The sequence below is a fragment of the Acomys russatus genome, unplaced genomic scaffold (assembly GCF_903995435.1).
Source record: "Acomys russatus unplaced genomic scaffold, mAcoRus1.1, whole genome shotgun sequence".
In the NCBI taxonomy this organism is placed as follows: domain Eukaryota; kingdom Metazoa; phylum Chordata; class Mammalia; order Rodentia; family Muridae; genus Acomys; species Acomys russatus.
Window position 1 is genome coordinate 278,410 of NW_026131506.1, and position 22,554 is coordinate 300,963.

The 22,554-nt window shown below is 46.9% G+C and overlaps 1 protein-coding gene across 5 annotated transcripts in view; it reads left to right on the forward strand.

Moving 5' to 3' along the window:
- Bcorl1 (BCL6 corepressor like 1) overlaps positions 1–22,554 on the forward strand; it is a 67,439-nt gene that overhangs the window by 41,770 nt on the left and 3,115 nt on the right. For 4 of the 5 annotated variants that reach the window (XM_051142687.1, XM_051142688.1, XM_051142685.1 and 1 more), the window contains 3 exons: positions 2,145–2,368; positions 7,090–7,311; positions 9,526–10,723. In XM_051142687.1, the coding sequence (XP_050998644.1) occupies positions 2,145–2,368; positions 7,090–7,311; positions 9,526–9,816 (737 nt within the window). In that variant the 3' untranslated portion in view covers positions 9,817–10,723. Of the gene's footprint in view, positions 1–2,144; positions 2,369–7,089; positions 7,312–9,525; positions 10,724–10,785; positions 10,932–18,648; positions 18,727–20,208; positions 20,360–22,554 lie in introns of those variants that run through there. The other variant, XM_051142689.1, reaches the window with a different exon arrangement.

Here is a 22,554-nt window from a genome sequence, read left to right on the forward strand (position 1 = left end):
GTGAAAATCAGTTTGGCTCGGTGTGATGGTGCAGGCCTTTAATCCCAGCACTCACTCGGGAGGCAGAGGCAAGCGGATCTCTGAGTTTGAGGACAGCTGGGTCTACAAAGTGACTTCCAGGACATCCAAGGCTACACAGAGAAACCTTGTTTTGAAAAACCAAAACCCAAAAAAAAAAAAAAAAGTGTATTTAGTGAGTGTCACTGAGTATCTCAGCCACACTACTCCAAGGCAGGCCTTGTGCCCATCACTAGTTGGGCAACACAAAATGGACTCCATGGTTTCTTGTGGGCTCTTTTGTTTCTGTTTTTGTATTTCTTTTTTAGCTTATTGTTTTTGTTGTTTTTGGTGGTGGTGGTGGTTTTGATTTTTATGATTTGGCTTTCTGGAGAGAAGGAAAGCACATAATAAAGTTGGGTAGGTAGGGAGGTGGAGAGGAGCTGGGGAGAGTTGCAGGAAGGAAAACATCAAAATATATTGTTTGAAAAAAATCAAGGGAAAAAGGCCTGAGTTCGAGTGTTCTTGCTGGAAGTATCCTTACAGACTAAGTAGCACAGCATTTCTTGAATGCATTGTGAGGATCCACTAGTACACTAGGTGGAAGAAGGGGCGTATGGTAGCTAGGGCTTCTTTCTTATATGCATAGGCTACAGCCAATTCTCCAACTCCTTGTTGTTGTTTTTGAGAAAGGGTCTCTCTGCATAGCTCTTACTGTCCTGGAACCCACTACATACACCAGACAGTTCTCAAACTCACAGAGATCCATCTGCCTTTGCTTCCAGAGTGCTGGATTAAAGACCTGTGCCACTACCTCCAGCCAATTCTCCTGTCTTGAAGGAGGACTCCTACACCTGCGTCTGCCCTTGGCCACTTCACAGTTTGGGGTGGGAGTGAATTGAGGACTATGGGATTTTAAACTGCGGTTGGAGTTACTTCGTAGCCTTAATTGTTCTGTTGTGTGCTAGGCTTGGTGTTCCATCTTGTGAAAGAGATACCCCGTACCTATAGACCTTGCACTGAAATCATATAATATTGATGCCTTAATCGTTATAACATTTTATAGAAGATTTTGCTTGTATATCCTCAATTCTGCTACCATTTCTGGGACTTGCATTATAGTCTCCCTATTTATAGATATGGAAACCGAGGTTCAAAGAGGTTATGGATTGGCTACCCCATTACATAGGTGTTGGTAAGCCAGGGAAAAGAATGTAGTTTTTAGCTGCTGTGTACAATGCATAAAGTCTTGGGTTTGAATCCCAGTCCTGCATAAACTGGCTGGGGTGGAATGTAACTGCAATTCCAGTGCTTTGGAGGTAGAGACAGGAGAATCAAAGTCAGAGCCTTTGGCTACATGTTGAGTTCAAGGCTGACTTGTTACATAGTCCAGCGACAAGCAAGAGAGACCTGGGCTCAATACAAGGTAGAAGGACAGGAATGACACCCGATGCTGGCCTCTGTAGCTGCTCATTATAGCACCTAGACTCAAATACAAGTATATACATATACATCCACACATACAAGCGACGCATGCCCATTGCTAGTAGACACAAGTGAATAGTTTATTTCCCCTACACAAAAGGGTTAGGGCAGACCCTATGGTGTGAGGCTCTTGCTAGTGGAGTTTGCAGTAGACCTTTTTGAAATTACAATTCTAGACACATGTTGTTGCCATGTACCAGTGATACCAATGACTTGATTTCCAATCAGGGAAGGCAGTCTCTTTCTGTCATTACACATAAGTAGGCCCCCTACTGGGCTGGGGAATTTCTGTTGCATTGATCTTAGTGTCTTGTGACGGTGACTAACAGGGCAGCCAGAGGTGGAAAGAACTGAGATCATAAAGCCAGCCTTCTACTTTGTACTTAAATCCTACCTGATACTTCAGCAAAACTGCTAAATTGGTTTTCATTTTGGAGAAAGAAAGGGGATAGAGAAAAGGCTAAAAAAGAGATTCTGGTTTGCTCTGTGCTATGAGGCGATCTTTTAAAATGGCCCACATTTTGGGGGCCAGCTAGATGGCTGCCCCCTGCTGGCAGGGCTGGGACCGGTCTCTTGTGGATAGAGGAGGGATTTGTATGGTGAAGCACTGAAGGATTGTGTTCCATTTCTCTTACAGTCATTCTTTCCTGTTTCTTGTTTAGATTCAAAGGCCTGTAAGCAGAAGACTTCCTCCCAAAGTTCAGAGCACTGCCTCAGGAACAGGAACCTTCTCTTGTCCAGCAAAGCCCAGGGGATCTCGGACTCACCAAATGGTTTCCTTCCAAATAACCTGGAAGAGCCAGCCTGCCTTGAAAATTCTGAAAAGCCATCAGGAAAACGAAAGTGCAAAACCAAGCACATGGCAAACGGCTCAGAAGAGGCAAGGGTATGTGGCCACCAAAAGGGTCAATGTGAGGGGCGTGGGCTGGAGGGGCAGGCTTTCTGCCAGGTCCCTCTGGCAGTAGTTTTCTCAGTGAGAACGAAGGAAGCAAACAGATAGAGGAGTCAACTGATATGAATGAAAGTATTCTAAACTAGTTCTAGAAGGGTTGGGACACATTTGGAGAGTGGAAAGTAAAGTTATACTTAACTGTAGGGTTTATTTTAATTCCTGAGTTCTTTTCCACAGCAAATCCTTGTATCTCTTTTGAGTTACAGACTGTGGCAGGGTTCTAGTCTGAACAGACTGTTAACATCTAATCCAGAAGCCTTTGTCTGGTCTTAGCTTACCAGAAACCAGTCAGAGAGCTTTCTGAGATAAGCAAGGTAGAATACAACTTGTAGAAGCCAGGATTTTGTTACCTAGACCAAGGTTTCTTGAGGGTCCAGGTTAGCTGCTTTCCCCACCCTGCCACACTCCCCCCTCCACCCCGTTCCTTTGCCTCTGGAGGAAGCCTAGCAGTGAATGAATTAGGTTCTTACCAGTTACCCAGGCAAACATTCTTTGAACCCTTTTCAAAACCACCAAGTCATTTGGTTCTGATGTTCATAACACTGGTGTTGATGCCATATTCTACAATGTTTCTCTAAAGAAAAATAAGACATTCCTCACGTTGGGTGAGTTTTACATTTGAAGGAAGCGAAGGTCCAGTGTGTACCTGTGATAGGTATCTGTCCTTGACAACAGAACATCAAAACCGAAAAATCAAAACAGAAAATCAAAAGGCCACGTTGGGCTGGTTTGGTTAGTTAAGATTCTTACCCTTCTGCCTAGCTTTCAAGTAGGAATTCCCAAATGGTACTAGCAGAGGATGGATGCTTGGCTTTCCCCATCCCTTCCTCCTGGATTCTTGTTGCCACTTAGATAAGGCACACAAGTTTATTTGCTCATCTTTAAAAGTGGAGCTGATGCTCCCTGCCCTTTCTGTCTCACAAGGGTTCTTGGGGGACCAAAGGAGGCAATGTCTGTGACAGGCTTTGATAACTGTGAAGTGTTCTCTGAGGGGTGGTATGTGTCCTTGCACTTCAGGCAGAGAACTAGAGGTACAGCATGACAAACTGTGACCCAGTGTGGCAGGGTATATCTAGTCCCTGAAACCCATAGACTAGGAGAAAAACAGCTCCCCCAAGAATGCAGAAACCTGCCTTGCACCAAGTACATCTTTTCTATTGTCACTTTTTATTTAATATATGTATTAATATTGTGTGCATACACACATCCATGTATATACATGCAAGCTCATACCATAGCACAGGTGTAGAGGTCAGAGGACAACGTTGAGCATAGGTCTTTACCATCTATCTTGTTTGAGACAGACTTCTTGTTTTGTTTGTTTGTTTGTTTTTTGTTTTCTGCTACATACACAGGGCAAGCTGGCATAAAATTTTCTGTGGATTCTTCTGTCTCCACCTCCCGGCTTCCCGTCGAGGACTGGGTTTATAGGCACATGTGTCCCAAGTCCAACTTTTATTTGGATTCTGGGGATTCAAACTCAGGTCCACATGTTTGTATGGCAATTGCTTTTACCCACTGAGCCATCTCCTCAATTCTCTTGTGTCACTCTTAATTCCTGAGTGCTTCTTGGAGGTAGGCACTTGTATTCCAGCCATTTTACAGAGAGGACAAGGACTTGTATGAAGTGACTCAGTGGTCCTGCTTGCCAGACTCAAGACATGAAACCAATTTATCTGCCTTAGGAGGAGCCCTTGTGTCAGGATACCTTGTGGTGTCTGGGTAGGTGCCTTCTGCCCATTCTGGGACATCACTGGGAAGTGGGTGAGTAGATAGAAAACGCTGGCACCATTAAACAGTTCTGAGAGCAGTAGAGGCACTAGGGTAATGCTCTCCTTCCCATCTTTCCTGGACACTCAGATGGCCCCATCCCACACAAAGGTAGCCAGCCGCTTGCCACTCAGCAGCGCACTCTTATGCTTTTGCCTGGTTGTTCTGTCTGCCAATGTGTCTGCTGAACCGTTCTCCTGGAGAGGGTTTTGTCTCTCCCCAGGGCCTCCCTTCCTCCCTCCTGCCTTTCTTTCTCTCCCAGGCATCACCACCTGCTCCAGTTGCCCCCATGGCACAGGGCTTTGTAGTAGGAAGCAAGGCAGGGGGAGGATGGGGGACGCTCCTGCTCCTGCAACACTAAAGCAGGGTGTTGGACAAGGGCTCAGAGCCCAGGGGGAAGGAGGAGAGGGGGAGGGGTCCCTATCCTTGTTCTCACTCCTCCCCCTCTCAGGCAGTCTGGCCTTCAGAAGGAAACGTCCCTTTGGAGCCTGGCTTAGCTTAGCAAAACCCTTGGTACATTGCCCTGTCTTTTCCAGTCCTGCCACTGTATTCTCCATCTTCCTGGCTATAAAACAGTATCATACCCTCATCGGTGATGGTTTCTTGCTAGGGATCACACCTCCATCCTTTTGCCATGGAAACTAATCCTGCCTTCTTGAGATTTACCAGGGGGCACAGAGTTCCTGGGCCCGCATCTTTCGTCTGTTAGTACCCCTTTCTTGACTTTGTGTAACTTTTCTAGGTAACTTTTCTGACTCCCCAGGGCTTTGTCCATGCATAGCTTGAGTCAAGCCAACACATGATTGTGATTGATAAGGTACCCAGCTCTGACTTCAGCAAAAGAGAAGGTGACAGCTTAAACAAACTAGTGAGATGCAGTCCTAAAGGAAAGTTAAAACACACACACACACACACACACACACACACACACACACAAACTTACTAGGGGAAAACAGCAAGAAAATAAGAAAGGAGAGAGTCTGACTATATGATTCTAAGTAGGCTCTGGGTGTGCAGAAGAGGTCACTGGGGCTAGCGTGCTGGAGAGTACTGCAGAAGACATAGCATTTAAATGAGGTCTTGATGCTCTCAGGGCTTAGAGTAAATGTTCATGTAGGCTCCATTGTAGCATAACTAATCACTCGGAAATGCAGTGCCTCTACCTAACAACAAGCATGCACCCACACATCGTCTCATAGTTTCTGGAGCTCCGGAATTCAGGAGCAGCTTAGCTGAGCCCAGTGTAAGGTTTTTGCATGAGGTTGCAGGCAAGGTATTAGTCAGGGCCACGTCTGTTTAAAATCTCAACTAAAACCAGAAGACATGCTTCTGGTGTAGTTTATGCATGTGGCTGGTAAGCTGATGCTGGCTATTGGCAGGAGGCCTCTTTATCTTTCCTCTTTGATGTCCCCAAAGGGGTACTGGCTTTTCCCTCAGAAAATAATTTGAGAGAAAAACCAAGAAGGAACCACAGTATCTTTCGGGGCCTGGCCTTGGAAGTCACACCTATCCCCTCTGCAGTCTCCTAGTGCTCACCTGTATGAGCTTTATCCCATGGGGGGAGGGGAGCTTTAGGAGAGCTTGAGTGTCAGGGTGGGGATCCTCAGGGTCCATTGTGGTGGTCTGCTTTCTGGTTTCCAGTGGATTCCTGTGTCTCTTGTGTGCGGGGTATACTAAACCATGCTAACATCCCTCGGGTGTCGTTCAGTTCATAGCCTTAACTTGAAGCCAGGTGCAGCTGAGGCCACTCCCATCGTTGAGTGCGGTGACCACAACATAGTAACCCTCATCTGGAACTCAAGTTTGACATACAAGTGACCTGTGCCCCTACAGACCAAAGAAGGCCCAGTAGAGCAAGCACAGGAACCTTCTACGTATCCTCGATTCAAAATGGGGCCTGAGGGAGGCACCCATGGGTCACTTCTGAGGACAGAATCCACAGGACATTTGGAGTCCACAGCCTGTGTAGTAGTTTGTTATCTCAGAGGGAGAAAGTAATGGTCAGAGGAGTTAGGCTCTACTGCAGATGTTTCAAGTAGTGGATGTCAGAAGCAAGCTTCAAAGCCAGCTCTGTCTGCTTCTAGAGTCTCACAGTCCACTGCCCTGGGTGGGCCTGAGCATAGTCTTAGGCCATGATACGATAAAAGATGGGGAAAGCCTGTGAGGTTGGATATGGGGACACGTTTATACAGTAAGAGTGAGGGCATTGAGAATTGTGTCCACTCAGACTGCTGCCTTTGTGTCTCTTTGTTCTCGTTACCTGTAGACGTAGCTTATCCAAAACTTCAGCAAGTAGAGATTGAGGCCAGGTAGAAAATGCATGCCAGGTACTTGAGAGAAGCTAGGCTGTCTCTACCCAATTTTCTTTTTCTTTTTTAAGTTTTTTTTTTTTTTTGGTTATTTTTAAGACTTATTTATTTATTATGTATACAGCGTCCTTCCTGCATATGTGCCAGAAAAGGGCACCAGATCTCATTACAGATGGTTGTGAGCCACCACATGATTGCTGGAAATTGAACTCATGACCTTTGGAAGAGCTGACAGTGCTCTTAATCTCTGAGCCATCTCTCCAGCCCTCTCTATCCAATTTTCTATCCTCCTGCCACCCCATGGTTTATGGAGCCGAGGCTCTGATTCTGATAGCTTTCATCCAAGGAAGTGCAGAAGCTTTCCTCATGTTCAGAGTGACCTCACACAGCTAGTGACTAGCCTGGCCTCCAGTCTCCCAAGCCTCCAGTAGACTGGGTTATTTGGCATGCACTCAGTAAAGGACAACATGAGTGTAGGAAGGATGTAGTGAGGTGGCTTTGGTAGCCAAATGGCATGGTCAAGATGAACTAGATACATTGCCTGGCCTGACCCAGGACTTCATTTCTGTTTTTCAGAGCAAAGGTCGTTGGAGCCAGCAGAAGACACGATCTTCTAAATCTCCCACTCCAGTGAAGCCCACAGAACCATGCACACCCTCCAAGTACCGAAGTGCTGGCCCAGAAGAGGCCTCAGAGTCACCCACTGCCCGGCAGATTCCCCCAGAGGCACGGAGACTTATAGTGAATAAAAATGCTGGTGAGACTCTCCTGCAGCGAGCAGCTCGTCTGGGCTATAAGGTGAGTAAGCTTTCCCTGAGCAGGCAGTGACAGAATGACATTGGCCTGGACCTTAGGGAGCAGCTATACCATTGGCTCCTCTGGGGCCTGAGTCTGGCTGGTCTCCCTCTACTGTCCACATTGCCTCTGAGGCTGCCTTGCCCCTTATATGGGAAGGTAAGCTCATTAAAACATCAACTCAGGATAAATGCAATTGAAAAAGTAGCACAGTAGATCATCATCTACATCCTTAGGCTGGGAAGGTTACTTGTGTAGTGGCTCTCCCAACCAGAGAGGGACACAAGGTGACTATTACTCACACTTTATCTCCTGTAGTTTTGTGAGACAGGGTTTCTCTCTGTGTGTGTGGCCCTGGCTGTCCTGGAACTACCTCTGTAGACCAGGCTGGCCTCAAACTCAAGGAGATCCGCCTGCCTCTGTCTCCTGAGTGCTGAGATTAAAGGCGTGTGCCACCATGCCCGGCAAAAGCAGCATTTATTGAGCACTTATTTTGTTATATTAAGGACTTTGATTATAGTAACCCTATTAAGGTAGGTCTTATTAAGGAAAAAAAAACTAGATTTAGGAGTAGGAAATGATATGACAAGAAGTGTGTGTGTGTGTGTGTGTGTGTGTGTGTGTGTGTGTGTGTGTTGGATTAGCCAAATGGCCATCCCAACCTCTGGGAGGCTGGCCTTCAACTGCTGCTTTGCAATTGAAGGCCAGCCTCAGCTACATAGTGAATTCAAAACCAGCCTTGGCTACCTCTATCTCCAAAATAAATAAATAAATAAATAAATAAATAAATAAATAAATAAATAAATGCCATTCCAACCTCTGGGAGGCTGGCCTTCAACTGCTGCTTTGCAATTGAAGGCCAGCCTCAGCTACATAGTGAATTCAAAACCAGCCTTGGCTACCTCTATCTCCAAAATAAATAAATAAATAAATAAATAAATAAATAAATAAATAAACAAACCCTAACTAAAATGTGTCTATTACCATTTATGACAGTATTTTTGTCTAAGTTCAAATAAGTCCCGCGATTCCCAAGCGCCAGGGAATGGAAAGACTTCCTCATTTACCGTGATGAAATTTGCCTGTATGTTGATGTACAGTTTTATCCTTTTCTTCCGTTTGTTGAAAGAAATGCCTTTGACTATGTATCTTTGCCGCCAACACCCCCCCCCCCCGCCTGCCCCCATGATGATTTCCTCAGGATATGCTTGTGCATGTGGACTTATGTGTAGCCCAGAGTTTGCCTTTTTTATTAGGCTTTCTGTACCTACAAGTGTACCGACTGCTTTGTGCAGCTTTCATGGTGTCCCTATCAAGCAGTCAGTTTGCCTCTCTTGAGTATTTAGTGTGGTGTCAGCATGGCTGTCAGGGAGACCTGGAGCAGCAAACAAACGAACATTGAGCTGGCACTTGGTCTGGAGAAGAGAGGGCTTCTATATTAGAGCGTAAGAGGTCCAAGTGAAAGCAGCAGAGTGCTTAGTGTGTGCAGGAAGCAACACTCTAGCCTGTGGGAGTGCTTCAAGTCACTTGAGTTCCACCCCTGACCCTGTCACCTCCTCACCTCAGCCCCAGGAAGGTGAGCATGACCTGAGGCTGAATGACAGAAGCACACTGTGAGGCTTACGCTACAGTTCAGTTGCTTTGCCTAGCAGGGACAAAGGCCTGGCCTCCGTTCCCAGCACTACATAAGTTAGGTAGAGTGATACATGCCCATAATCTGAGTATTCAGGAGGCAGAGATAGGCAACTGAAATTTGAGACCATCCTTGGCTATATAGGAAGCATAAGAGCCTGGGCTACAATGAGACCCTGTTTCAAAACAAAGAACAAAACTGAGTTGTGCTTGGTGGGGTGACTTGAATTTATGATCCTGTCAAGAACAGAGCTCCCCATCCATATCTTATAACACTCAGAAAGGGGAGCTCTGGGCAGCGGAGGAGCCTAGCTGAGTACCTTACCCCAGTGGCCACCACGTAGATAGTACTGTTAGCCATAAGACGTGTCTTCTTCCTGCCAAGGGAACATCTCAGAGCTGGGGCTGTAGTGATGGAGGGTGAGGACTGACTTTGTTCCCAGAAGATTTCGAACTGTGTCTTTTGTTTCTTCATATATGCGGCAGGCTGTGAGACTTGTCACACACTTGTACAGTGGTGAGTAATAGGGATGATTCCAGAAGTGAGACCTGTCTTTGCTCACCGACCTGTCTCCATGCCCATAGGACGTTGTTCTCTACTGCCTCCAGAAGCACAGCGAGGATGTGAATCACCGTGACAACGCAGGCTACACAGCCCTACACGAGGCCTGTTCCCGTGGCTGGACTGACATCCTGAACATCCTGTTGCAACATGGGGCTAATGTGAACTGCAGCTCACAGGATGGCACCAGGCAAGAAGGCGGGCTGCTCCTCTGCCAAGTCTTGAACTTCAGTGCAGTCCCTCACTGCAGCCTGCATATTTACAGCATGTACAGCTGCTGTTGTCAAAAGGGTCTTAACCAGGAAGCCTTTTGAAAGGAGCCAGCTTAGGGGCAGGAGCCGTTGAGTTCCTCAGTGGCTAAGTCCAGCCTGGATTAAGGAGAAGCTCAGGTTGTCCCAGGGTTTGTTCTGTCCCACATGCCAGGTCCACTCAACCTTCCTGAGTATCATCCTGGTGGGCCACGTGTCTCTTGTGGAACTGATGCCTTAGGATCAAAGCAGAGAAGTAATCTTGGGGGTGGCATTCCAGATTTGGGTTTTGGAGTTTGGTCTCTGTGCACTGAAAAAACTAGCTACCTGGGTCTGTGAGATTGGCTTGGTATGTAAAGGCGCTGGCCATCAAGCCTGAGAGTCTCGGCTTCTGCATGATGGAAGCTGCAAGCTGTCTCCTGACTTCCACATACACATTCATGCATACATACATGCACAGTAAATAAATAAATGCAATAACATACTAGTGCACACACATACACAAACAGATACTTGCTATGTCTCAGCAAACTTAACATCCATTCTCCTCTGTTCTACCAAAGGGCCTATTTCAGGAGGAGTCCCTGGGGAGCTGCATACGAAGTAGAAGGGACTCAGATCAAAATGTCCAGGCTCTGCTTGGCTGCTGCCTGGTGTGGAGCCTCCCTACCCATCCCTGCCCTTGAGCAGTCACCTGGGCCTTCCTCTTCCACAGCCACCCACATCTGCTTTAATTTTAACTTCCACCGGGGACTACTGAACCACCAGTAGATCTACACTGTGCACTTGATACTGTCCAAAGATGCAGGAGAACAGAGAGGAGAGATGGATATGAGAGAGAGAGAGAGAAGGAGATGCACAGAGATTATATAAGAGTTGTAGCCAGAGGTGGCTCCTCTGCTCTAATTCTAATCCACGATACATTGGGCTTACACTGAGGTCACCATGCTATCATCGTCTTCTCCTTCCCCCTCATATGGTAGCCTGAAAGTTCCCTTTAAGTCCTGTAGTCCTGACCTTATATGACCTCCACAGGCCAGTTCATGATGCTGTGGTCAATGACAACCTGGAAACCATCTGGCTCTTGCTGTCCTATGGAGCTGATCCCACACTGGCGACCTACTCGGGTCAGACAGCCATGAAACTGGCCAGCAGTGATAATATGAAGCGCTTTCTCAGTGGTAAGCATGAACCAGAATTGTAGCCAGAATCCTCAGGGTTGGCCTTGGGCCCCTCAACTGGGGCGTGCGGGGGGGGGGGGGAGGAAGGGGTAGTGGAGGAGAGCGGCTCTTCAATAACTGTCCTAGACTGCTTCCACAAGAGGGGTCCTCCGTCTTCATGTATTCCGTCAGTGTCTTGGAAACTTGTAGCCATTCTCAAAAGTCTCTTGCTGTGAGTGTCCACATCACTACCTTTGTGAGCCCTCACCTCCAACAGGGACTCATGTCACCACTAGGTGTCTGGAGCAAGCCTCCTGATGGGAGACTGCCTATAATCTTAGCTGGGAGCAAGATATGTTGACCTGTGCTATGAATGGAATGCCAGTGGTAGAGAGTGGATAATCTCCATTTTGCTGTTTCTGCAGTCTCCCTTTGACTGTAATTAAAGTGGTACCTCTGGGACCCTTCTTGAAGCTTTAGTCTCTGTGGCCTTTCCCCCATGGTAACTTTGATATTTCCTCTGCATTCCATTACTCCCCTTCTTCTCCATTCCTGTCTCTTCCCCACCCTCTACCTTCAAGTGAAGTGTTATGTTCAGGCCCATGGCCAGGGCCACACAGCCACTGTATTGAGTTTTCTCTCTAGTGGGTCACACTGGCTCTGCCGGTAGGCAGGTGTTCTCACTGAGTTGGACAGGTGGGATGGAGGAATGAAAGACGGAAATCTAGTTTGAATGTGCTTAGGGGCAGTTCCTTCTGACTTTATCTCAGGGTATTGGAACCTTCCACTTTCCGTGACCTCATGGCTTAGTCCTTCAGATTGCCCGAGTGGTGATGGCTGCTGCAGTTGGGAGTTGCTACTGTGACCTTCCTCAGAGGCTTCAGCTGTGGTAGAACACTCTCTTCCCTTCTCTTCCAAGCTGAGTCACCCACTATACCTGCCACAGTGCAGTACTGGGTTCGCAGGTAGGGGAGTCGTGCTTACTTAAGAAGAGTTCACTACAGGGCGATAGTGGCACACACCTTAAAATCCCAGCACTCAGGGAGGCGGACGCTGATCTCTGTGAGTTCGAGGCCAGCCTGGTCTACAGAGTAAGCTCCAGGACAGTCAAGGTTACACAGAAAGACCCTGTCTCAAAAACAAAACAAAACATAAAGGGTTCACTGAGTAGCTGAGAATGGAGGAAGTCAGAAAACCTAAAGGCTCCCATCGAAGGGAAAGAGGTGGGGAATCCTAGCTTATATTGTAAAGGCTGCAAGGAAAGGAGGGCAAGGGTAGCAACAGTTTACCTAGGACTGTTTTGAGTTGTGATCAGCCAGCCAACCTCCAGACAGTGGAGTCAGCTAACCCCTAAGGCTATGTATGCCTCAGGCTTTCCAGCCTTCCTTACCCTTGGGCTGGGGAGTGGAGGCTTCATTTTCCACTTTCTTCCCCTGACCCCGGCTCCTTGAACATCTGGCCATCCTGAGACACAGCCACTTAGGGATTTCCTTTCATTAATTACTTAATGTAGGCCAGTGGTGACTGCCTTTAGCAGAGCCACCTGGAGGATGCAGCTTCTGTAGCATCCTCCCACATGTGCATGTCCACGTGCATTCTGTTTTAGATGCCAGCATGGCTCTGTGCACTCTGGATTCCTAGGACCATGCATGGAGTATGCCAGTGCAGTGAAGACACTGCACGAAGCTTTGTCTTTCTTTACTTTTCTACTAGGAGGGCTAGTATAGTAACACCTCTGCTTACTTTATTGACTATAGCAGCAGGCTCTTCTTTCCTGATCTCTTATCTAAAACACCAGAGGACTTTAACTGTTGACACATTTGGGGCAGGGGTGGGGGGGTTGAGACAGGATCTCTCTATATGCTCCTGACTGTTCTAGAACTTCCTGTATAGACCAGACTGGCAGAGATCTGCTTGCCGCTGCCTCTGGTGTACTGGGATGAAACTCCTGGTCGAAACTATTTTTTTTTAATGGCTAAAAATATCAGAAATACGCACTTCTCTTTTACTTCTATAAACTCATCCCGATCTCCTAGCTAATCTTTTAAAACCAAAACCTTTTTTCAGACAAGGTCTCACTACATGGCTCTGGTGGGCCTGGAACTTGCTCTGTACATCAGGCAGGCCTTCAGCTTAGAGGTCCGAAGGGTTATTGTTGTTTTGTTTTGTTGGGTTTTTTTGAGACAGGGTTTCTCTGTGTAGCCTTGGCTGTCCTGAACTCATTTTGTAGACCTGGCTGGCCTCCAACTTAGCGATCTGGTGCACCCTTTTAATCTCAGCACTCGGAAGGTGGATTGATGTGAGTTCTAGGCCAGCCTGGTCTACAAAGAGAGTCCAGAACAACCAGGGCTACACAGAGAAACCCTGTCTCTAAAAATCAAGAAAAAAAAGAGTGATACATAGAACTTTTATTTAAAAATAAGGTGAGACAGCTGTGTGTGGTGGGACTGTCAGGAGGCTAAAGTAGGAAGGTTGTAGTGAGTTCTGGGCCAGCCTGTCCTACTTAGGTGAACAGCAAGACCCAGTATAAAAGGAGGGAATGGGATTCACCTAATGTAACCAAGTTAATGTGACTAAGTCAGTGACGTTGAGTACATTCATGGCGGATAATAACTGTCATTGTGGGCTCTGATGCCTCAAAGCGAGTATTCCCTCTCTTCTGTTTCCTCCCTGGATGCTGCCTCGCTGGTCCCCTGAGAGCCACATGGCTGAGGGATGCTCATGAGGTGGGAGGGTAGGGGAAGGGCTCTTCTGATGCTAGATCTAGATCATACGGTAGATGCATCTGCATGGAGGACTTTGGATTCTTGTTTGTTTGTTTGTGGTTTTTTTTGAGATGGAGGTTGTTTCTGGGTTTTGTTTGAAGTTGCAGCTCACCTGTCTGGCTGAGGCGTGCTTGTGTTATCCTTGGCCTCTTCAAGCACTTGCTTAGTCAGGTGTTCCACAGATGAATTTGCCATCATCCTCAACTGGCAGAAGTCTCCCAGCAGAAAAGGAAGCAGACCCGTGTAGGAGGCCAAGGGCTCCATTTTCTGTAAGCACCAGGCTTGAGTTTCCAGTATACCTGATCTGGAATGGTTGCCTAGGCCAGAACTCTTCCAAGGCCCCCAAGGAACATCACTGTAGCAAGTTAAGTAAAGTGGAGGGTGATCAACCTTGCTTATAAGTGTGGACTCCTTTTAGTTACGTTGACTCCAGCCAGGCCCATTGCTCCTGAGCTCATGCAGGCTGCTATAGTACTGTTTCATTTATTCTTCTGCCCATCTGTGTATTGAGCTCCTGTTAGGTTCTGGATGCTAAAGGCCAGACAGTCAACTCTTTCTACCTTGTTGTGGGGCTTGGAGCATGGAGCTGTCCAAACCCCCAGCTCTTCGAAAGGCTTTCTACTTAGTCCATATTACTAATTTACCTTTGACCCTTTGGATAGAAGAGCAACATCCAAATCAAGCTGGGGAGGAAAACAGAGTGAACGTTTCCTATTCTGTGGGAAGAACACAGGTTGGAAGGACCTGTGCTGTTTGGATTGAGGCTTTAGAGAAGGTATGGGGACTTCTTTCCCTTTCGCTGATGAAAGGGTTAGCCACTCATCATTCAGGATCACCAAAGCCCAGATTTTTGTTTTTCCTGCCAGAGACCTCTGTGATGTGACCCCATGTCAAAGACAGCTCGTTCCTTAATTTTTTTTCCTTTAATCTCTGTCAGCTGGTGACTTAACAATGAGGTACAAAGGGTACTTTTCACCAAAAAATGTTGGGCAAGATTGATGGGGTGAGATTAGTAATTGGTAAAATTAATGATCACAAAGTGACCAGTTCAGTGACTTTTAGTTCATTTACAGCATTCCAGCCACTACTGTTTACTTTTGAAACATTATTGTCATCCTGCATAGAACCTGGTACCAGCTAAGTGTTTGCTTCTCATTATACCTTCTTCTCAGCTCTAGTCAGATTGCGATCTACAGTCTTGTCTCTGTAGATTTACCTGTTCCAGACATTTCATAGAAATGGAACCCTACAACCTGGGCCTTCAGTGTCTGGCATAGTCATGTATGGTCCATCTATATGTTAGCATATTTTAGTATTGCATTGCTTTTTAAAGTTCTCTCCCTCCACCCCCCGCTCAGTCCATCCATCTGTCCGTCGGTCTGACTGTCTGTCTGTCTGTCTGTGTAGGTCAGAGGACAAGTTATGGGAATTGAGCCTGTCCTTCCATGTGGGGCCCTGGGATTGAACTCAGATCTTCAGGCTTTGTGGCAAGCGCCTTTACCTATTGACCTATCGATCTGGCCCTACATTCTTTATGCCTGACTAGTAACGTGTGTGTGTGTGTGTGTGTGTGTGTGTGTGTGTGTGTGTGTGTGTGCGCGCGCGCGTGTGTGTGTGATTTTTATCTGCTCGTTCATGCATAACCATTTGCACTTTTAGCTTGTCAGTAGTGCAGCTTTAGTCATGCATGCACAAATACTTGTTTTAATACCCATTGTGGGTTCTGTTGCATGTATACCTAGAAGAGGAATGCATAGGCTGGGGCACTTTCTCACACAAAGGATACAATGGTGAAAGCTTGGTGAGGGTGGAAAAAGAATCAAAGAAAAGAAAGACTGCCCATTTTCATGGTAGTCATATCTGAGGAGTGTGCATTAAAGCTACACCATCAAGTGATTCCTCCCATTTATCTGTCACTCACGGGCCCGGTCCAACTTTAGCATCTTTGCTCATGCCAGTTGACTTTGGGCTATCTCAAAAAGGCAAGTTCACCTGTCCACGACCAAGCTTTGCAGGCAGCGGAGAAAATTAGAGGAATGTGCCGTGGGCTCTGAAGGCAGTTCCTAGTGAGGAGCCCCAGGAATGTGGCGAACTTGGCCTGCTCTAATGGAATCCTTGTGGGACGGGGGTAGGGGGACGGGGCAGCAGAATACATATGTTTTGGCATGCTGCTTAAGCAAGCACTTTGGTATCTCACTTTCCAGTAATTCTCTCCCCGCTTCCTCCTCTCTCTCCTTCCCTAGTATGTTTATTAACCTCTTCTTAGGTACCAGACATTGGACTTCCAGCATAGGAGAGACAATAGTGAGCTAATCGACCTGGTTCTGCCCTTTTTAGAAATAAGAGCCTCCTTCCTTTATTTCCCATGATTCAAAGCACAGGACTCGACTCAGACTAGACAGACTCCTACCTAACAGATGCTTCTGGAAGGAAGCCCTTCTGATTCAGGCCATCTAGTTACTGTACAGGCGGTCAGCAGGGCCTCAGGCTTTATGTTGTGTGTGCAGAGGTCTAATCTACAGGACTTAAGGTTTCCCACTCTGCTATTACTTTGAAAGCTGCTCCCTGGTGCCTTTCCAGTGGGAGCAGCAGCTCGTCATGTTCCAGAAGATGGCTAAGAAAGTAGTGGCTTTGTTTGATAGCTTGCATTAACAGACAGTTCTTGCTGCTGGATTGGCCCAGAAGGGAGGCATTGAGTGGCAGTGGTACTTTCCAGTGGAGGAAGCAAGCTGCACTCCTTGGGGCTATCAACTTCCTCCTGGGATTGGCTTTGCAGGTGGTCACCCTCACCTCCTTGTGTTCTTTGGACTCTCTTCTTTCCTGTTGCCTAGGTGCTACTTGAGAGCTGGTGGCAGTTACCCACCGCTCAGCCAGCCTGCTATTTGGCACACTGGCAGCTTCCTAGCCATGTCCTTGCAGACAACAAAGCCAGTAGGCCTGCTTTGTATCTGAGTGGGAATGAGAGGCAAACCTCTTCACTAACTGACGCTAGGAAACAAGGAGGCTGAGAGTGGCCTGAGGTCCATCTTTAGCTCTAGGAAACAAAAAGTCGGTCTTAAACGTCTTTAATCGTGGTGGTATATACATAGAAGCTCTTCGACTTTAGCCATTTCAGACAACTGAGTGATGGAAGGCCCCGCTCTACAGTGCTCTACTACAAACATCGTCATCTGGTTTCAGAACTTATTTGTCATTGCAGAGGGAAACCCCAGCTCTATTTTTAGTCGCTGCCCTCCCCCACCCCCAACACTGGCATCCTCAATCTGCTTTCTGTCTTACCGGCCTTGCCTAGCCTGGACATTTCATTGAGATGGAATCATGTAATATGTAATATGTGCTCTTTGTAACTGGTCCTTACACTTAGCATCATGTTTTCAGGGCTCGTCTATGTGACATATTGGTATTCTGTTCTTTTATATGGCCTTGTGTCTGGCTTCTTTTAGTTATCATCCATGTTGTTCCTTTTTATGGTTTAATAATAGTCTTCTGGGTGGACATTACCTCATTTTGTTTATCCATTGATCCCTTGATGGACATTTGGACTGTTTCTAGCTTTTGACCATCATGAATAGAGCTATCTGATCATATGTATAAAATTTGGTTTGAATACCTGTCTTCAGTTCTTTTAAAAGTTAATTCAGCTGGGCATGGTGGCACACGCCTTTAATCCCAGCACTCAGGGAGGCAGAGGCAGGCAGATCATTGTGAGTTTGAGGCCAGCCTGGTCTACAAAGTGAGTCTAGGACAGCCAAGGCTACACAGAGAAACCCTGTCTCGAAAAACCAAAGTAAATAAATAAAAAATTAATTCATTGTATGTGCATGCATGTATGTGTGTCACCCTTCCAGGCCACATCATGTGCGTAGCAGTCAATAGGCAAGTTTGGGGGGTGTTGGTCCTCATTGTACCCTGTTTTAAAGCAGAGCCTGTTTTTGTTCTGTGTACTCCAGCCTCGTTGGTCCTTGAGCTTTTAGTTGATCCTCCTGTCTCTACTTAGAGTCTTGACATTGGCGTTCTGGGATTATAAACAATTACTACCACACCGACCTTTTCCCATGCCTTCAAGGACCAAACTCATGTCACCAGGCTTGTTGTACAGCAGGCACTATTACCTGCTGAGCCACTTTCTAACACTTGTCTTGAGCTCCTTTGGGTAGAAGCAAAAGGGGTTTTGTCTTTTGGGTTTGTTTTGTTCTGCTGAGACACGGTTTCTTCCAGTGGCCCAAGGTGACCTCAAACTCAATTCTTATGCCTCAACCCTTCTGCGTAATAGGGATTGGGGTGTGTGTGTGTGTGTGTGTGTGTGTGTGTGTGTGTGTGCGTGCGCGTGCGCCCCACCATGCCTAGCTTTACTGATATTTATGTATCTTTGAGCTATAAATTAAACCTAGACTCTTGCACATGCTAACCCTGTTTTCTCCCACTGAGCTACTGCCATAGCTACTTCCTTTAAGGAAGCTAGCTCATGACTGGCCACATTACTGTGGTGATAGGCATAGGGTTCTGCTGTAGAGGAATGCCCTGTGCCCTTTGAAGCTGAGGTCTCCAAGCTACACGCCTTCAGGCTGATGTGTAAAAGAGAGATGAGGCCCAGTGGGGACTGACAACTGCATATGTCACAGCTTCCTCCAGCCAAGTGTTGACATACAGGAATGCAAAGGCAATGCTGCGAGATCTTCAAATTTTTATCTTTTTTAAAAATATAAAATGTTGGAACTCTAATTTCTAATTTAAATCCCCCTGTTTTAAAATACTGATACTGGAGGCTATTTTTTTTTTAATTATTAAAACCTAGGCCATAATATCAGTGGGCTACATGGGCCTTCAGCTTGCTTGCAATCTGTTGTGAACAGGAAGTGGACCTTGTTCCTGTCACCCCTGGTCCCTCTTGTAGCCTTTTCCCATCCCCCCCAACCCCATATGGACAATCCTGAAGGTTTCCTCCTGTCTCACACATTCTCTCCTGTCATCAGATCACCTCTCGGATCTTCAGGGCAGGGCAGAGGGCGATCCTCGTGCATCCTGGGACTTTTACAGCAGCTCTGTGTTGGGTAAGTGCTAAGCGGGAAGACTCATGAGGGACTATAGCTGTCTTCCCAGTGTGTCTCAGGTAGGAACCCCACTGCGGAAGCTGCCTTTCCACATCTGGTAGTAGCTTTCCATGCCCTCTCAGCCCTTCCCCCTCAGACTGAAGCGTCACTAGTTTGAAGCCCGAGATGCCACAAGGATTTGCATAAAGTCATCCTCTGCTGCCTTCTACCTCTCCCCACCCTGGGTGCTTTGCAAATGCTAGTGTTACCTCTTTTGGTATTGCTTAAACTGTAGAGCCCTCATCTGGCAACTTTCATTGTCTTCCACTCTGCCCCTATGATGCAGCCTTCCTTTTTATGTTTTTTGTTTTATTTTGTTTTTGTTTGTTTTGTTTTGTTTTTGTTTTTAGTTTTTTTGAGACAGGGTTTCTCTGTGTAGCCTTGGCTATCCTGGACTCACTCTGTAGAGCAGACTGGCCTCACTTTGTAGACCAGGCTAGCCTTGAACTCACAGCGATCCGCCTGCCTCCGCCTCTGGAGTGCTGGGATTAAAGGCGTGGGCAACCACGCCCGGCCTCGTCATTTGTTTTATTTTCTTCTCCCTGTTTGGTTTGGTTTCCCTTTGCTTTGATTTTTGAGACAGGGTGTTACTATGTAACTCTGTCTAGCTCGAAACTCACAGAGATTCCCCTGCCTCTGCCTTTGCTTTGCTTTGATTTGAGGCAGGGTGTTACTATGTAACTCTGGCTGCCTTGAAACTTACAGAGATTCCCCTGCCTCTGCCTTTGCTTTGCTTTGCTTTTTGAGACAGGGTATTACTATGTAACTCTGGCTGCCTTGAAAGGCACAGAGAATCCCCTTGCCTCTGCCCTTCAGAGAGCAGCGGTTAAAGATGGCCCAGCATGCTGGGCTCAGTCCTTGTTTTTGAGATTGCTGCTGTCCTGAGCCCTTCCCCCTCTGGCCCAAGCATCATGCTCAGGAAGATCAGCACACCTTTGTCTGTGATCATCCAGCATTTGTCCAGTGAGCCAGGGGCTGAAGATTTAAGAGCAGAAGGTTGGGCTGAAATCCAGTAGGCCACACCCAAGTGACTGGTTGCAGAGGGTACCTCCTGAGCTCCTGAGCTTCAGCATCAGACCAGGAGGTGGCTTGGGGAACCTCCAGCTGCAGGACAGTTGTTTTATTTTACCCGAGCCCTTGACAGCTACTAGTATCCTCTGTCTTCCATCTGGAGCAGGTGAGCTGCCATCCTTCAGAGCACTTTGCTTTTTCCAATCAGAGGGTGGAGGAGGGTAATGGGCTTCTGGCCACAGCGTATTTCCTTCCAAGACTAGAACTTTCATGTGCCCTCTCAGGATGGGGGCCTGTAGTCAATCCAGCCAAGGACCTGTGACCTTGTATTTGTCGCCTAGGCAGCCCCTTCATATCTCTTTATCTGTCTGGAGCTTTTTCTTCCCTTCAGTTCGGTGCTTTTAGCTGATTCCCTGCGTACTTACCTTACAGAGAAAAAAGACGGGTTTGCCTGTGACCTCCTCCACAATCCTCCTGGGAGTGCCGAGCAAGAAGACGATTCAGAACAGGATGACTTCATGTTCGAACTCTCAGACAAGCCTCTTCTCCCTTGTTACAACCTCCAAGTGTCAGTGTCCCGTGGGTAAGTGTCTGGGAAGTCTATGGGGACCGTGTGACAGTGTCCTGGCAACCCGTGGCCTGCCTCCTAGGACAGGAGGTGAAGAGTGTCTGGAGAATGAGGGCTGGAGCAGAGAAAGGGTGCTTAGCTCCTCTAGCCCACACGGAATGCACTTTACATCCTAACTCAAGGCTCACAGGCCTCTAGAGCTATACCTTGGCTATCAACATAATGTATTTCCAGGCCCCCAACTCTGAGGAATTTTGTGCACTGTTGCTGTGTGTGCAGGCGATAATCTGGAAAATATTTGGGATGATGAACTATTAGAATCTCTGGGACATTTTTGTGGTTTCTGAGAACAGCTAGACAGAGCATTTGCAGTTGAGATTCTTGGAAAAGCCGAGACATATGGCTGCCATAGCTTTGGGTCCACTAGGAGTCTTAAGACATCCACAAGCACAGGCTCTCATGGCCTTAAAGTCAGCAAGTTGCTCAGCACCACAGGCTCAGATGACTGCCTAGTACATGGGAACACCCATTCGTGGAGACTAGAGTATAGCTGCACCTGCCATTAGACTGAGCCCAACTGACTCTGTTGAGAAGGGAGTTTGTCAGCCTTCAGGACCATGCATTGTGATGGGTTTTTCCAATGCATCAGCATTTGAAGGTGCTAGGTGGGTGAATAGGGATGCTGCGTCAGGACACTGGAGAGATGGCTTAGCACAATAGAGCACTTGCAGAGGGCCCAGGTTAGATTCTCAGCACCCACATGGAAGCTCACAACCATATATAACTCCACTTCCAAGGGATCTGATGCCCTCTTCTGGCCTCTGCAGACACCGATCACAAATGTGGTACATATACAGGCATTCGGGAAAACCCTCATCCAAATAAAATAAATATAATTTTTAAATGTACGATCAGCTAGCTTTTTGTCCATGGCTTCTTTGTCCTTCTGGGAAGAAGCTGATCCCAGAGGGTGGGACTGGGCCTCTGGGATATAGTATTGCACAGCTAATTAATCCCTCCAAAGTACTCAGCACCTCTTTGTCTGAAACAGGATCTTGGGCCACAGGGAGTAAAAGGACCAGAGTAGTTTGCTTTAGGTACAGACAGACCATGAGCAGCCAAGGGGCACGTGCATGCTGTCCTGTAAGCCTAGGGCTGTGGGTGATTTGCCTACATGTTTATCTGTATGATCATGTGTGTGCGGGATGCTTACAGAGGCCCAAAGTGGGCATTGGATTTCCTGGAACTGGAGTTATACAGTTGTGAGCTGAGCCACCATGTGAGTTATGGGATTTGAGCCCAGGTCCCTTGGAAGAGCAAACAATGCTCTTAGCCACTGGGCCATCTCTTCAGCTCTTTTATCCTCATTCTTTTAAAGAGATGGCCCAAGTTTATGATATTAATTGCCACTGTCTCTTAGCCTAGAATACTCCATTCCCTAATGTTATGGTGGAGCAGACTTTGCCATCATATGGAAGAAACGCTGAATTTTAGGGAAAAGGACTATGAATCTAAATAGATGAGGGTGTTTTGTGTTGCTGATACAGGATCTATATGTAGCCCTTGCTGGCCTAGAATTCACTAGGAAGACCAAGCTGACCTCAATCCACCTGCTTCAGCCTCCCAAGTGCTATAATTAAAGACTTAAGCCACCATCCCCAGCTAGATAGGTGTTTTCGATACTGTATGGAATGGTTGGTTTTGTAAACATATTTTATGTACTGGATCAAACCGTGAGACCCACAGCACAGACAACTCTGGCCTTCAAAGAAACTCAGCCAAGTGTAGTGGACAGATAAGGGTGCAATTAACTTTAATAAAAGACCAAATGTCCTAAGCAGGTTTGTTCCTGTAAAAGGAATGTCAATTGAAAAAGAAAAAGTTCAGTCTAGCTTGAGCTATATTCCTCGGCAGCAGAGAAGACCACAGTTGATGTTTATTTTGTAGCCTTTGGGAAATGGGCTGTTGGACATACCATGATAGGGCTGAGAACCAAGAGTCATGAGGCCATAAAAGATGTACTGAACACTCAGTTACTTTGAAGTTGTGTAGGCCTCAAATGACATCTGAGCTAGGCTAAAAGGAAAGGCACAGGGATGGCATGAGCCAAAGGCATTGCAACAGACAAGCTCAAAGTAGTTCAGAAAGTAGACACCAGTTATGGTGGCACATGGCTTAAATCCCAGCACTTGGAGACAGAGGGTGGCAGA